The sequence below is a fragment of the Rhincodon typus genome, chromosome 11 (assembly GCF_021869965.1).
Source record: "Rhincodon typus isolate 14 chromosome 11, sRhiTyp1.1, whole genome shotgun sequence".
NCBI lineage: Eukaryota > Metazoa > Chordata > Chondrichthyes > Orectolobiformes > Rhincodontidae > Rhincodon > Rhincodon typus.
Window position 1 is genome coordinate 25,310,350 of NC_063342.1, and position 15,611 is coordinate 25,325,960.

At 40.2% G+C, this 15,611-nt stretch overlaps 1 protein-coding gene across 1 annotated transcript in view; it reads right to left on the bottom strand.

Moving 5' to 3' along the window:
* Positions 1–1,200: 1,200 nt before the first annotated feature.
* Positions 1,201–15,611, bottom strand: part of LOC109920694 (proto-oncogene tyrosine-protein kinase ROS) — a 96,930-nt gene continuing 82,519 nt past the window's right edge. The window contains exons 30-34 of the mRNA XM_048603063.1: positions 12,393–12,625; positions 9,367–9,543; positions 5,413–5,584; positions 3,740–3,848; positions 1,201–1,417 (exon numbers count right to left, since the gene is read on the bottom strand). Coding sequence (XP_048459020.1) covers positions 1,201–1,417; positions 3,740–3,848; positions 5,413–5,584; positions 9,367–9,543; positions 12,393–12,625 — 908 coding nt within the window. The remainder of the gene's footprint in view (positions 1,418–3,739; positions 3,849–5,412; positions 5,585–9,366; positions 9,544–12,392; positions 12,626–15,611) is intronic.

The following is a 15,611-nucleotide window of genomic DNA, read 5'->3' on the forward strand; positions in this document are numbered from 1 at the left end:
GGGGGGAGATTGGAGAGATGATGCTGTTGGGGGGTAGGTTGGAGAGACGATGGTGTGGTGGGGGGAGGTTGGAGAGACGATGGTGTGGTGGGGGGAGGTTGGAGAGATGATGGTGTTGGGGGGTAGATTGGGGAGACGGTGGTGGTGGGGGGGGCAGGTGGAGAGACGATGGTGGGGGCGGGGGAGGTTGGAGAGATGATAGTGGGGAGGCGCAGTTGGAGGATGAGATGATTGATTGATAGAAAGGGGTGGAGATAGAAACAGAGACAGAGACACAGAAGAGCCTGTAGGGTTAAGGCAAGGTGGTGAGAAGAGTGAGACAGGAAAGTGGGAGAAAGGCAGACATTGCAAGCTTAGGGGTGTGGGATGAAAGAGAAAGTTGCAGTGATCTGGGGCAGAAGAGAAAACTGGGAGGCTGCAGAGTATGGTGTGGGAAGAAAGGAGTGGGCTGCAGGGGTAAATGTGGAAGATGGATAGAGAGTGAGGTTGAAAGAATCAGGAGCAGTACAGGAAAAGGCTGCAGGGGTCGGGGTAGTACAGGGGGTAGTTTCAGGGGTTGAAATGGAAGAGACACACAGAGGCTTCAAGTAGGAAAGTGAGAGAGATTGAGGTTGTGGAGGGAGAGAGTGACAATGGGAGGATAGAAGTGAGAGCAGACCATAATGATAAGGGGAGAGATATGGAGGCTGCAAGACTGGGGGTGTGTGCAAGAGGGACTACAAGGGGAAATATAAGATTGGAAGGTTGCAAGGGGAGGGAGAGAGAGGGAGCTCAAAAATGGGAGGAGGAGGAAGATAAGGTGCATTTGTCTTGTCCCAATTTAATTACTGTGAAATCTAAGAAATTAATGCATTGTGTGTTGTGACTTTAGGTTTAATAAAGGATTGGTAATTTTGAGGATATTAATATATTTACAAATTCTTCTGATGCGTAAATTCTGTTTAAATCCAAATACCTCAAGTTAACACAAATACAGAAGGTGTCATTATTATTCAACTGCATCACTTAAATAAAGGAATTAGTGAGAATGAAAATGTAGCCCTTAAAAATCACAAGCAGCCCTCAAAATCTCAAGAACCACTCTAAGGACAAAAAAAATAAAGTTTTGCATCATTTAACAATCAACAAACATCTGATTTATTTGATGATTTATTAATTTGGAAAATCTTTTTTATACAATCTATAATCTAAAATACAGTGTTATTTCTCACCATTGAGTTTCATGATGATTTCGCCACTTGTCTCACTGAATTCACCCATGCCGATGCCATTAACTGCTACAACTCTCACATGATAAAACCCACTCAAGTGCTGATTACGCCAAGTACAGATATTACTACCGCAGGAACCCTGATAGACAGTGATCCATTCATCCGAGTTGTTGAAGTTCTGCAGCCTTGTTTCATTTTTGAAATTCCTGTTTAAAATAAGAATTTTTTTTTAAACCTCCATCTATTGAAAATCTGAATTAGATCTACCATGAAAGCCAGCTTTCAAAATCCGTGTGCATTTTCAAATTGCATCATAATGATCACATAATTCCAGGGTAATTCAAGGAACTGGGTTGCCCTCAGTTAAGGTGGGTGTATTATAATGAGCATCATTGGAATTGTGAGAGGAATTAGCACTTCTCATCCATTCATCTCTGTTGAAACGTGGAGGACAACAAAGCCAGAAGCAGCACAGGTCACCCTATACTCAAAGAACTGCACGTGGTTCAAGATGGCAGCTCACCACCACTATCTCTAGGTCAGTTAGGGATGGTCAACAAATTCCAGCTTAGCCAGCGATGTTCACATCCTTTGAACAAAACAAAACTGCTCAACACCACTTCATATGACTGTGTGGTACAGTAAAAAATAATTATCTAGCACGTTTGAAGTTGAAGTTGGCACTCTTTGGCTAGACTTTGAAAAGTAAGTACTGTAGGTTGGCCCTTTGATCCTAGGCTGCTTCAAGATTGGGAACATTTCCTTTTCCAGCTAGTTTTCTTGGTGAGAAAAGGGAAAGATCATAAAATCATTGTATTCACTTTTGCTTCAAGTTAAATTATGGTAAACTAACTGAAGTTAACACATTAAATCGGTGTTTACTGATGAAACAAAGTTGTCTAATTCAGCTATCATTCTACAATTTCCGTTCCTTCATCTGCAAATGTTTGCAAGATCAGAGGATCATTGGAAATAGGAACAGGAATAGGCCCATCAGCCCCTTTAGGCATTCAATAAGATCTAATTGATTGTAGTTTCAACTCCATTTTCTGTTTGCTCCTCGCTCCAGATCCCCTAACCACAGTTTCCCTTGCAGGTTAAAAGAACTATGTAACTCAGCTATAAATAAATTCAAAAGACAGCCTCCACTTCTCTCTGGAAGAGAATTCCAGATATCAATATATTGGTATTGCTTAACCCCAGGTACTAACTCTTCAGTGTGGGATGCTAGACCAAAGATAATTTGGGTCTTCATTTTGGTGCTGTATTTTATGCACCTTGCTGTGTTGGCAAGGTTACTTGGTTGCCAGTTGCACATTGTCTAGCAAGAAACTTCAAAATTTACCCCATTGGTGAGGCTGAAATATTAATTGCAACTTGGATAAGCAGTGGAATCTTTTGAAACTCAACGATGAGGAAATGATTGCCCGTGTATCATATGACAAACAATGAGTATCAAACACTTTCTAGTCAAGAACGCAGAGTGAGATGTAAAATTCCCTTTACCCTAACACAATAGAACTTGTCTCCAAATTCAAAACCTTTCCCCTCCCCACGCACTCTCATTTCTATTGCACTATAATAATCATTTCTTGAAAGGTCGCTTTGACTAGGTTATCTTAGGAAAGTGTTATACTATGGCCATTGGGAACTTACTTTATCTGGTATATTTAGAAAAGAAAATGACATGCGCCATCAGACACATCCCAATTCCCAATGCCAATTAGATTGTGCCACCCCCATCAGACCCAATCTGACCGCCTAACCCCACTGCCACCAAATCCAAATACCCCAACACAAACCCTTCCACTTGCCGCCAGACCTGATTTCTTCCAACCACCCTGGTATACCCAAAAAGCTGCATCACTAACCTTGCTAACTTGCTCCCTGGCACCCTAGCATCTTCCCACTTGGTGTCCTTTGAACATGTGTCCTTCTCCCAACTCATCTGGCACCCTATCCAGCTAGCATCTTTCCCTCCCTCATTGAAAAATTACACAGCTGGCAAGCTGACATATTATTCCCACTCAGCTGGCATCCTACAACCCCAACCCCCCCATACCCATCTAGTGCTCCCAACACCCTAACAACATACTTTATGGACTTTTTTGACAGGAGCTGTCAAAGTGACAGTGAATAGTGAGGACCTTTACATTTGAGAGTACTGTGGCTACCTGTGAAAAGGGAGCATGGGCTGCTTTCCTCTGACAGTTCTGTGTTACAAAATAACCATCAGAACAAAAGTACAACTCAGCATTTCTGTGGGAGCTCTAATTGAAATCGCCTCTCAGATACAGGAAGAGGCCTTCTTTCACAAACAAAAAGAGCCTGAGTGACAAAATTGCCTTTACTTGGAAAGTCCGACCCAATATTTTTTGGAAAATATTTATTCACTTTGGAGGTTTCAGTTTGCGTAATTTTGCATCACTTTCATGATGCACTGCTTCATAATATTAAAGAGGATTGTGTACAAACAGATTTATCCCAAAAGTAATTGTTTCCCCTCATTCTAATGATTATGCACTTACTGCACCTGCAGAATGTAGTACGTTATATTATTCCCATTATCATCTGCTTTAATCCAGTTAATAACATCATGAACGGTATACGGTGTACCTGGTTTACCTGGTACACCAGCTATAAACAAAGAACAAGCACACTGTTAACAATATGAAAGAAAAGACAAAAGCAGTCACAATTATATTCCTAAATAATCCACCGTTAAAGGTGCTAAAGGCAACATTATTCATCTAAATGTCTAATCTAGAAATGTGCAATTTTATAACACTTTTGTCCTGATATGGTTTAACTGGGCAGGCTCTGGGGCTTTTAGAAAAATACAACAAACTATGGTCCTTAATAGTAAGTATGGATAAAGTCAATATTCAGTCCTGTGATACAGAAACCTAGAGCAAAAAAATACTGTTAGAGAGTAATGTAAAGGCACCATAGTCCTACCAGACCATAGTGCTGTTCTCTCACTAGAGAGACAACTCGTGATTGTCAGGTATCAAACGAGCGGAGAGGTTGAACCTCAGCCAATCTAGCAATTGAACGTTGCTGGCATCACTGTGCATTTCAAACCTGCTGTCCAGCCACCTGAGGTAACCAACTCCCATAGAGCAGTGACCACAGACTCACTATATTGCTTTCCCAGTTTTTACTGTACCACCAAAGGTAGCAACAGAGTCATCATCTTTGAGATGCAGTGTAGATAAGAGACATAACCAAAAGCTGAAATTGTGGGCTCCTCAAAACCATTTTCACAACATCATTTCTAGACACTTTTCAGCAGATAATGTATGGGCAGCAGGACCATGTAAATAAGAAAAATAACTTAATTACTGTAAAATCAAGAAAAAGACCACAGGTTGAGGTCATGAAATGTTTATATTACTAACATTTGAATAAGAAGAATGAAACTTCAGGCCCACTAAGGTAGCCTGAGAATTTACATATGGGAAAAGGAGTACTTTCATCAAACAAATACATATCTGCATTAGTCACAAAACAAATGCACTGGTATTGGTCAAAGCTGTGTTTGATTGAGGAAAAATTTTCATTTTCATTGTTTGATTTAAAAGGATATTAACACTGGACAGTTGAAATAAGGAGTGGAGAATCCTCTCTAGCAGATTATTGATCCCCAAGTGGTAAAGTAATTACTTCATCAACAAAAATGTCACAATTGCACTATCTTTTGGTAAATTTGTAAATAAAGCCATTTTAGTAGAATAGTTAGGGAAAAAGAACAAGGCTTGGATCTGTTGTGGAGAACAACAAAAATCATCAAAAATTAAGGAATTTGTCAAGTTATTTCTGATTGTCTGGGATACAATTAGATCATCTATCTCTCAAAACATTGGTCCAAGTTAATTGCTGGAAATAAATAAGTTTACACTTTGGTCTAAATTATGCAATCTTAGACAAAACTTGTTATTTGAAAATTTTAAAATTCTTCAAAACCTTCTAAAAACATTTCAGGCAACTAATATATTACTAACCTTTAATAATACTTCATGCTTCACCACAGAAATAAGTAAATGAAATAATGCTATTCAAGAAACATTTTCAAAAGCTAGCTTATTTCCAAAACATCCATCAGTACAAAATAAAGAAAAAACACTGCCTGAGGACATCTCATACAAATCAAATCAAAACATAATTTGCTTAAAATAATGGATTTCTATCACATTACTACCTTTTGTCTCAAATACTTTCATGGCAGATGCACATGAAATGTTTGATTTGTAAGTAACAACTGCTCTCACTGCATATATTCTCGATGGATGTAGACCCAGAATAATGCAACTGTAATCCACATTATTGGTGCAGTTCACTTGCACTTGTTTCCAAATTTCTCTGCTGGTGTCCTTGTTAAATAAAATATGCAGACATTTAAAACAGCGTCAATAGTAAGAGCACATTTAATCTTGCAATATTTTCAATAAATTAGCAGAGGAAATATTCTGGACTAATGAAGAACAATGCATGTTAAAAAAAGACCATACAGTTCAAAAGATTATATGTATATTAAAAGCCAGTGACATTTCACATTTAATTCTTGTTTTGAATACATTTCAATATTGCAATAATTATTTCAGAATGCTCATTAGCAACCTATCTCACATCAGACTGGTGGAATATGTACTTCGCTTCTACCAGTGGAGTTTCCCCCTCACCTGGTATCAGCTGGAAAGATGCATGTGAAGACATTTTTGAAAAAGGATCAAACACAGTAAAACTAACACCAATGTCACATCCTACTCGTGGCTGGCTCATCAGAACTACACTGGGAATGTTGCCTTTCTACCAGTAAAACTAACTGCATCTTTCACTTAGATTTACAATCCAATTAGTTGGTAAGCACCGAATTAAAATCTGGCCTTGTTTCTGCATACTAATGCTTTAACCACATATCATTAGTAAGCAAATGTGAGGAAGCCTTTTCTCTACTCATCCTAATGCAAGGCCACTCAGAACATTAGAATAACTACCCAGTTGCAATTAGCAACACTCAGCACAATTTTCGCCACAATGGCAAACACCATGGTGAAAACATTAGTAGATGTCAGGAATCCCAAGTTTTGCCTCTCAAAACCAGCCTTTCCCATTTTCACCTGGGTGGGGTTTTGGGCAGGCCAGAAGTCAATCATGCACAGTTCTCAGAGGCATTTAAATGACTGGTCTCCTTCACTAAAATTGGATTCTGGAGTCCCTGGAATCTGGAGCATGGAGTTTGGGGATTAGACAAAAGCAGGTCTCTCCTCAGTGTATTTCATTTGGATAGCCAAGATACCCAGTTTGAAGAGAAGAAATAACCTCGTGGATATGGTCTCAGCACACCTAGTGGGTAGGGTTCTGGGACTTACTGGTAGCAAATTGTTCAGTGCCCTTTGGGACTGTTAACTGTGGACAAGATTGGGAATAAAAGGTTAACAAACCCCTTGGCTATGTCCAACTTGTCAAAATCTGTTGAAGACCTGTCAATAATTGCCAAGACAAATGCCATGACCTGTTAAGAAGCATCAACAAATACTAAGGTCTGTCATGATGTCAGAATGCATCAAGATCTGTCTGGAAGCATCAATAAGTTTCAACATGTATATTTATTAATGAGATGTATTCTTCAATATAGAAATGTAAGTAATAGGGCTATTGAGTGGAAGTACGCACTAAGTTGGTATGAGAATCATTGGTGGGGTGCCTTTCAGACAGTCAGTGCAGACCAGATGGGCTGAATGGCCTTTTTCTGCACTGTGAGGATTCTGTGATTCTATGATAAAAGGACAGGGCATTAGGTTGCAGGGTTTGGCATAGGGAGTATGTTGGGATGAGAGGTAGGACATGTTTTATTTTTCTGCCCTTTTGAAGAGTTATGCATCTAATCCGTAGAGACATTTGGTGGAGGTAAGGTGCCCCTTGGAATTATGAAAAGGCATGCTTGTGAATAGAAAGTACATAGACTTATTGAAACTTGCAAAGTTGTCAAGAAAGAGTCCAAAATATTGTTTTAAAAACTACAACTATTTCAGGGTACCTGTTCACCATGATAGGGATTGGTGCTGCATTTCCTAAACTTTCATTTTCACAATGGAGTGCCTATTGATGGACAACTGTAACTGCTTGTCAAATGGAAATGTTTGTTGTCGTTAGGTATCAAGAATTTAAGCAAAATGTTTCTGTACATAAATCTTTGCGCTTTTAAGCTTAAGATTTGATTTCAAAAGGGATTAGTTGAAGCAATTTCAATGTTTCAGACTTTTGTGACAAGTAGGGTTATGGCTTTTCCACAAATGACATAAACAAATAATAATTATATTTTTGGACAGGATGTCTCCCGATGTGTGCCTATGCAGGATAATTGATGAGATGGCTTGGAGAGGGAGAGGCAAGGGGTGATGGATTCAGGATATGAGTGGACACGGAGTTGGCAATGTTATAAAGGCCTACGGGCATGATAGGATGCATGGGAATACAAGGGGCCAAGGAAAACAGTGCACTCACATGATGGTATGGGGCGGGGTCATGATGGAATAGATGGAGCATAGAGTAAAGGGATGACAGCAGGAGGGAGGTTTTACATTTTAATCTTTATATTTAAACTTTGAACAAACATTGCTGGAGACTTGAGGCTGTTTTTTCCACCCATGTCAGGAACGAGCGGTTTAATAGATAGTGCTGGGTCACCCAACACAATGCAAAATCCATCCTACCCTCCCACACCCACGAGAATGGGAAACGTACATGGAGCTGGGATTCCTCCTGTCTTTGTGCACCCAACTCAGTAATGACAACTGGCCATAGGATTCAAACTAATCAATGATCCTTATAGATACATGCTCCAGTCATTTAAAAAGAACAATTTTTTGTCACACTCACCTTTATGGAAAAACTGTCAGCTTGGTTTACTGAAGAAGTTGCTTGCTTTCCTGTCCATCCAACTGATGGGCTTCCCATCAGCACTCCAAGATGGTTCAAGTTTCCAACAAAGTTTATCAGATAACTGTTCCCTTGCTCTGATCACACAATTGGGAGCCCTTAAATATCAACCTCTAACTCAGTGCAAACACAATTTACATTTCTGTCAGACTGGATGTTGCAGTCACCCCAAAGACACTCACAAAGCAGACTGACAGTAACCAGCTGGAGAATTATTAGAAGCAGTGGCCAAAATCTTGTTCGTAGAATTTTCAGGCAGCGTAGGAACAAGGTGGAGAGGATTAGGCAGTGAATGGCTTAGGCAGCTAATGTCTTTCATTGATGGCAAAACAGATGGTGAAGGGGATTGAAAAACAAAACAGCCAAGATAGCAAGGAGCACATGTTGCAGTTGCAGAGGCAGGTAGGTCCAAAGTAAGCCAAAGTGTTTGAAAAGGATATTGATTTATGCACTGAAGCCCTTATATCTAATGATAGTTGGCAGTTAGCAAAGGATATACAGGGAATTGGCATTTTGTGCAGGTAATGAAGTTTTGCACAGGTTGCAGCTTCTGCAAGATGAAAAAGATAATAAGATGATTTCTAATAAACAAAGCTGATAATGAGAAAGTGTACATATGGGTTTCAATACTGGTGTGGTTCACTAAAAGTCAGGCAAATGATGTTGAGTTAATGAATTAGATAGTTTGGTGTTAAATAAGATATGGAATTTGAAGTTCAGCTTAAGGTTAAACCAGATACAGAAGATACAAATCATACTCAAGGAGAGGAATAGGTTCAGAAATGACGGTATAAAGTTTTTGGTAGGAGAATATGCTTTCAGCATTGTCAATACCAACAAAGTGGGGACATGAAGTTTAAGGTGGTGTCAGAGAGACTGAGTTGGATTTTATTAACATCCATATTGTAGCTATGCCTTTGGTTGAGTAAGATCTAAAAAAAGAAGAGGCCTGAGATGGAACCCCCAGGCACTCCCAACGTGACTTTTCTGGGTAGAAGCAGAAGCCATTGTGGTAAGGAACTGAGTTACAACAGTGGGGCAGGTACAAATGAAATCAGTGAGAACTGTGCCAGAGAGGCAGGCAACAGCAAAAAAGATACCATACTCCTTTATCTGCCCAACCATCCAGATATTGTTTCAAGTAAGATGCGTGGAAGCACATTAAAATCCCGATTGCAATTTCAACTTAAGTAAATGTCAAAGTGATAGATACCTGGGAAATTTCAAACCAGTATTTCTCCATTGTGTAATTGGATATAAATTGCCAGAGAATTGTCGCTGTGATATTTCCCACTGAAAGAAGGTGAGGAGACTGAGGAGTCAGAAATGTTTTTCCCAAGACAATTTCACTTGAGCTAAAACTTCCACCAATGGGGGGATAACTCAATACCTGCCAAAAATAAATGTCCACTTAGCAAAATCATTACACGCCACTTTTACAACAAGCAAACAAATTATCAAAATAAGGACCTTCAAACCACTGATACATCCTTGTTAAGTACCATGCATGTGTAAATAAAGGGTGTCTTCATGATGGGATACCAGACTTTGTGGAATTATTTCAATGGCGACGCGAGAAAAACACGCCCCTGAAGAGATTCGCTTGCAACAGTTGTCTTTGGGTTGGGTAAGCATTCCTGGCATCATGCCACTATTTGGGAGGCTTGACTCATTGGATTTTGCCATTTAAGACTGAGCCCAGTATGTGGAAAGAATGAGTTATTTCTTCTGGTCAAATGACATTGGGGCAGATGGAAGGCTTGTGGACCCGCAGCTTTTTTGGTTATTAAAAGCCTAGCTTTCCTTGAGGTTTTCAAGAGTTAGGAACTTTTCAAGAGTGGACTGATTTAGCCAAGGAATATTACAACTCCAAGCATCTTCTAATTCTGAGACTTACTCAGCAGTTCAAGAACCAGGGGAATCTGTATCAGGATTTTTGATGAGGTTAAGATGACTGACAGAGACGTGATTTTGGTTTAACCTAAGTGAGATGCTGAGACACCGTTTGGTATGTGGGATTAATGATGTAATCATGTAAAAGCACGTATGAGCTAAAGCCCAACTGGATTTCAAACAGGCACCACAACTGGCTTTAGAAAATGCAGCAATGAAGCAGATGAGTTACAGGGTATGCCGACAGAAATGGACGCCCTCAACCAGGCCACCTTGTACTTGGGGGATGCCATTTGAGTAAAGGCAATTGCTTGATCTCACTCAGGATATATCCTGAACAGAGGGACTCTAGTAGCCAGCTCTGAGCTAGCTGAGTCAATGTTATGTACAATGCATGTGAAAATAAAGAGTGACTTGGTGACAGGATACCAGCCTTTGTAGAGTTATTTCTTATCCTTACTGACAGTTTATTATCTGTACCATATGAATCAAAAGTGAACATTTATCCTATTTTCATATCTTGAGATTGTAAGGTTTTCTTGTTAAATTATTGCCCTCTAATTTCCGCTAGATGTTAAAGTTTAACAATTAGTTCAGGTTAAGCACTCAAGTTTGCACTTATGAAAGGTGGCCTATTGCAAAGGCAGAGACATTATGAGCGTGGCGCTCCCTGCAGAGCTTGTCTGTGGTGAACAAGTTGACAAGTCATGACAATAAGTGGAAGGAGCAGAACACTTTTAAGAACACTATACTCAATCTTTTGCTCCAAGACATCTTGCTAGATGAGCTGGCCTTCGGTGAGCCATGACCAACCTCAGCTTACAAAAGCATGCAATGCCAGTGCAGAGATTTGTCAATATTATACTACACATTCATACAGCAAAGGAGGAAACGAAGAAAAGATTGAACCTTTAATGGCGAAGGTGCTGGGATCAGCTCATATTCATTTTTTTATTCATTCACACGATGAGGGCATGCTGACTTGGCGAGCATTTATTGCCCATCCCAGTTGCCCTGAGGGTGGTTCAGAGTCAACCACATTGCTGTGGGTCTGGAGTCACATGTAGGCCAGACCAGGTAAGGATGGCAGTTTCCTTCCCTAAAGGGCATTAATGAACCAGATGGATTTTTCTGACAATTGACAATGGATTCATGGTTATTATTAGATTCTTAATTCCAGATATTTATTGAATTCAAATTCCACCATCTGCCAAGGCGGGATTTGAACCCAGATCCCCAGAACATTATCTGAGTTGCTGGATTAGCAGTCCAGCAATAATACCACTAGGCCATCACTAGGCCCATTGGAGTTCCCCAAAGAATAGAACAGGGAAATTTCTAAATGAAAAGTGAGAAAGTGGTGCAGTCCAATAAGGCTTAGCATACACATCACTAAAATGTTGTAATGAACTGGTACAGAAATTAATCTACAAAACTGAAGGAAAGCTAGCTTTTAGATATAAAAGGACTGGAAAGCAACAGGATAGAAATCATTCTTCAGCTATATGAAAGAGAACTGGTGAGGCCACAGCTAGAGTACTGAGAGTAGTTTTGGCCATTTTATCACTGATATTGGCCTTGGAGGGAATGTAGCATAGATTTTTTAAATGATGCCTAACCTCCAATGATTTAAGCTATAAGGAGTGATTAAATAAACTAGGGTTGAATTTCCTGGAATTTTAATGCGTAGGATAAAAGTTGGAACAGAAGATATAGAGAGAGAAGCATTTTCCACCATTTTGGAAACTCAGACAGACAGCACATTAAAAAAAACACTAGATGTTTCAGGACGGAAATTAGCTTGCACTTCTTCATACAAGCAGTGGAAGAACTTTGGAACTATTCACAAACAGCTAACTGATGCTAGATCAACCAACTCTAAAATTGACATTGGTAGATTTTTGTTGAATGTACTAAGAGACACGAAGGCAAAGGCAGGTATACGGAGGCCTGTTACACTTCAGCCATATACTTTTTAAATGGTACATAACAGGTTCATAGACCTAAATGACTATACCTCCTCCTAGTTCTTTGGTCACAGAGCAGGAAATTGGCAGACTGCTTCTAGATTTCAAATTTTAGAAGTCAGGCATGTCCAATTTTATTCAACCTGTCTGCAGTGTGATGAAATTATGCTTTCCTTCATTTTGTAAATGATATTTATTCATCTCTCAGCTATTGATGGATATGTACTTCCACCCTTTTCCTTTTTACAAAAATGCTTTTTAAACATTCTGGCCTAATATAGAACAAATTAGATGATGCCTATGACTATAATATGGAAGATAGCAAATTAATACAAGAGAAACACATTTTTGAATAATTAAATATTTACTCTTAGCTTACCTGGAACTGGTACTCAGTTCCACTTTGAAGGTTTGCTAGTTCAATCTGTCTTTGTCCATCTGCTAGTTGGTCTAATCTTATAGGCACAGCAGGCCAGTAATTATTTCCATTATATTGTACTTGATAACGAAGCTGTTCTATAGGTCCTTTTGGTTCTAAAGGTGCAGTCCATGAAACCTTTGCTCTGTGGTCTGATAATACAACTACTTCTACTTGTTGTGGTGCTGATGGCACTGGATTGTACAAAACACAATTATTGGAATCAGTTTATACTGTTTCACATACATTATTGCATGTACATGACCACTATTTTGCAAGATAGGAAATGCTGAAGCAGCTCAGCAAAACTGGCAGCATCAATGGAGTGAATGATTTGAACTGAATATCACTCTTATCAGTAGAATTTTGAAAAACAGTCATATTGGGCTTAAAATGAGAATGCTGTTTCTCTCACCATGGATGCTGCCAAGCCTGCTGAATTTCTCCAGCATTTTCTGTTTTTATTTCAGATCTCTGGCATCTCAAGTACTTTGACTTCATTATTTTAGAAAGTGTCCTGCTGCATACCGTTTCCAGATCTATTTTTCTGATCAATCGAGGCGACATTTTATAACGAACTGGGCCGCCGATGGCTGCAATTCAAACCACAGCAGCGTTTTGCTCAACATCTACTGAACCAATAAGATTTATAAATGCATTGCAAAAAGACTTTTTATGGGCACTAAGAGATGAGATGTAATTTGAGTTTGGCACTCCTTATGTAGACTGGGTATTTTTGCAAGGTACACATTGTTGCTGTGATTGAACATTGGCAGAGTGACTGAATGTTCATAGATATGATGCCAGTCAAGCTGGCTGCTTTGTCCTGGATGGTGTCAAGCTTCAAGTGTTGTTGGAGTTGCACTCAACCAGTCGAGAGTAATCTATCACACTGCTCACTTGTTCCTTGGAGGAAAAACAGGCTTTGTGGTGTTAGAGGGTGAGATACTCAATGCAGCATCACCAGCTTTGATCTGCTGTTGTAGTCACAGTATTTACGTGGCTGGTCCAGTTCAGTTTCTGGTGAATAGTAGTGCACAACTCGTTGATAGTGGGGATTCAACGATGCTAATGCTACTGAATGTCAAGGCAACAGTTAGATTCTCTCTTACTGGAGATACAATACACCACCGCACAGGAACAGGTCCTTCGGCCCACCAAACCTTCACCAATTCCTAATCCTTATTTAGGCCATCTACTTACTGCCCATGTGTGGTTTATATCCCTCTGTTCACCTCCTGTTCGTGCATCTATTAAGATGTGCCTTAAACGTTGTTAATGTGCCTGCTTCCAACACCTCCACTGGCAGCCACCAATCTGTGAAAAATTACCCTTCACTTCTCCCCTGAACTTTCTTCCTCTCACCTTGAATCTGTGCCCTATTGTAGTTAACTTTTCAACCTGGGAAAAAGCCTTTGACTATCCATCCTATCTATGCCTCATAATTTTTTAGATTTCTATCAGGTTACCCCTCAGCCTCCATCATTCCAATGAAAACAGCCTGAGTTTATCCAACCTCACCTCATAACTAAAGCCCTCCAGACATGGCAACATCCTGGTAAACCTTCTCTACGCCCTCTCGAAAGCATTCACATCCTTCTGGTAATGTACTGACCAGAACTGCACACAATATTCCAAATGTGGCCTAACTGAAGTTTTTTACAGCTGTAACATAACTTGCCAATTTTTATATTCGATATCCCGGCCAATGAAGTTAAGTGTGCTGTATTCCTTCTTGACCACCTTATCCAACACTGTTGCCACTTTCAGAGATCTGTGGACCTGTATGCCCAGATCCCTCTGTAAGTCAATGCTAAGGGTTCTGCCATTTATTGTCTCATTAGCAGCTGAATTTGATTTTCCAAAACGCATCACCTCACACTTGTCCGGATCATAGATCATAGAATCCTTACGGTGTGGAAACAAACCCTTTGACCCAACAAGTCTACACCGACTCTCAGAGCATTCTACCCAGACCCATCACCCTATAACCCACTTAATCTACACATCTCTGAACACTACAGGTAATTTAGCATGGCCAATCCACCTAGCCTGCACATCTTTTGACTGTGGGATGAAACCAGAGCACCTGGAAGAAACCCATGCAGACACGGGAAGAATATGCAAACTCCACACAGACAGTCACCTGAGGATGGAATCAAACCCACATCCCTGGCGCTGTGAGGCAGCAGTGCCAACCACTGAGCCACTGTGCTGCCCATCAAATTAAACTTAGCCTGCCATTTCTCTGCCAAATCTGCAATATCCTTCGAAAAACCTCCTCACTATTTGCAACTCCGCAAATTTTGGTGTCATCCGCAAACTTACTGATCAGACCACTTACATTTTCTTCTAGATCATTTATACATATTCCAAACGACAAAAGGTCCCAGCACTGATTCCTGCGGAATACCACTAGTTACTGATCTCCATTCCAAAAAGCACCCTTCCGTGGCTTCTCTGTCTTCTATGACCAAGCCAGTCCTGTATCCATCTAGACAGCATACCCCAGATTTGATGAGATTCTATCTTCAGTACCAGGCTGCCATGAGGTACCTTATCAAATGCTTTCTTAAAGCCCATGCAGACAACATTCATTTCCCTTCCCTCAATCTTGTCACTTCCTCAAAAAAACTCAATTAAGTTGGTGAGACATGACCTTTCCCACACAAACCCATGCTGCCTATCACTAACAAGTCCATTTGCTTCCAAATGTGAATAAATCCTGTCTTTCAGTATCTTCTCCTTTAGCTCCCCACCACTGATGTCAGGCTCACTGGCTTGTAATTACCTGCATTATGTCTGTTTCCCTTCTAAAACAAAGGAATACCATTGGCCACTCTCCAGTCCGCTGGAACCTGGTCTGAGGCCAAAAAGGATGCAAAGATATCTGTTAAGGACCCAGCTATTTCCTCCCTTGCCTCCCACAGTATCCTGGGATAGATCCCATCAGGCCCTGGGGACTCCTCTACTTTTCACAACATCCAACACTTCATCCTTCATTGTGTCGACCTCCATGAGAGTATTCACACACCTCTCCCTAACATCAACTTCCATCACAACCCTCCCTTTGGTGAATACCAATATAAAGTACTCATTAAGGATCTCACCCATTTACACTGGCTCCACACGTAACCTCTTTCTTTATCCTTGAGTGGGTCCACTCTTTCCCTAGCTATC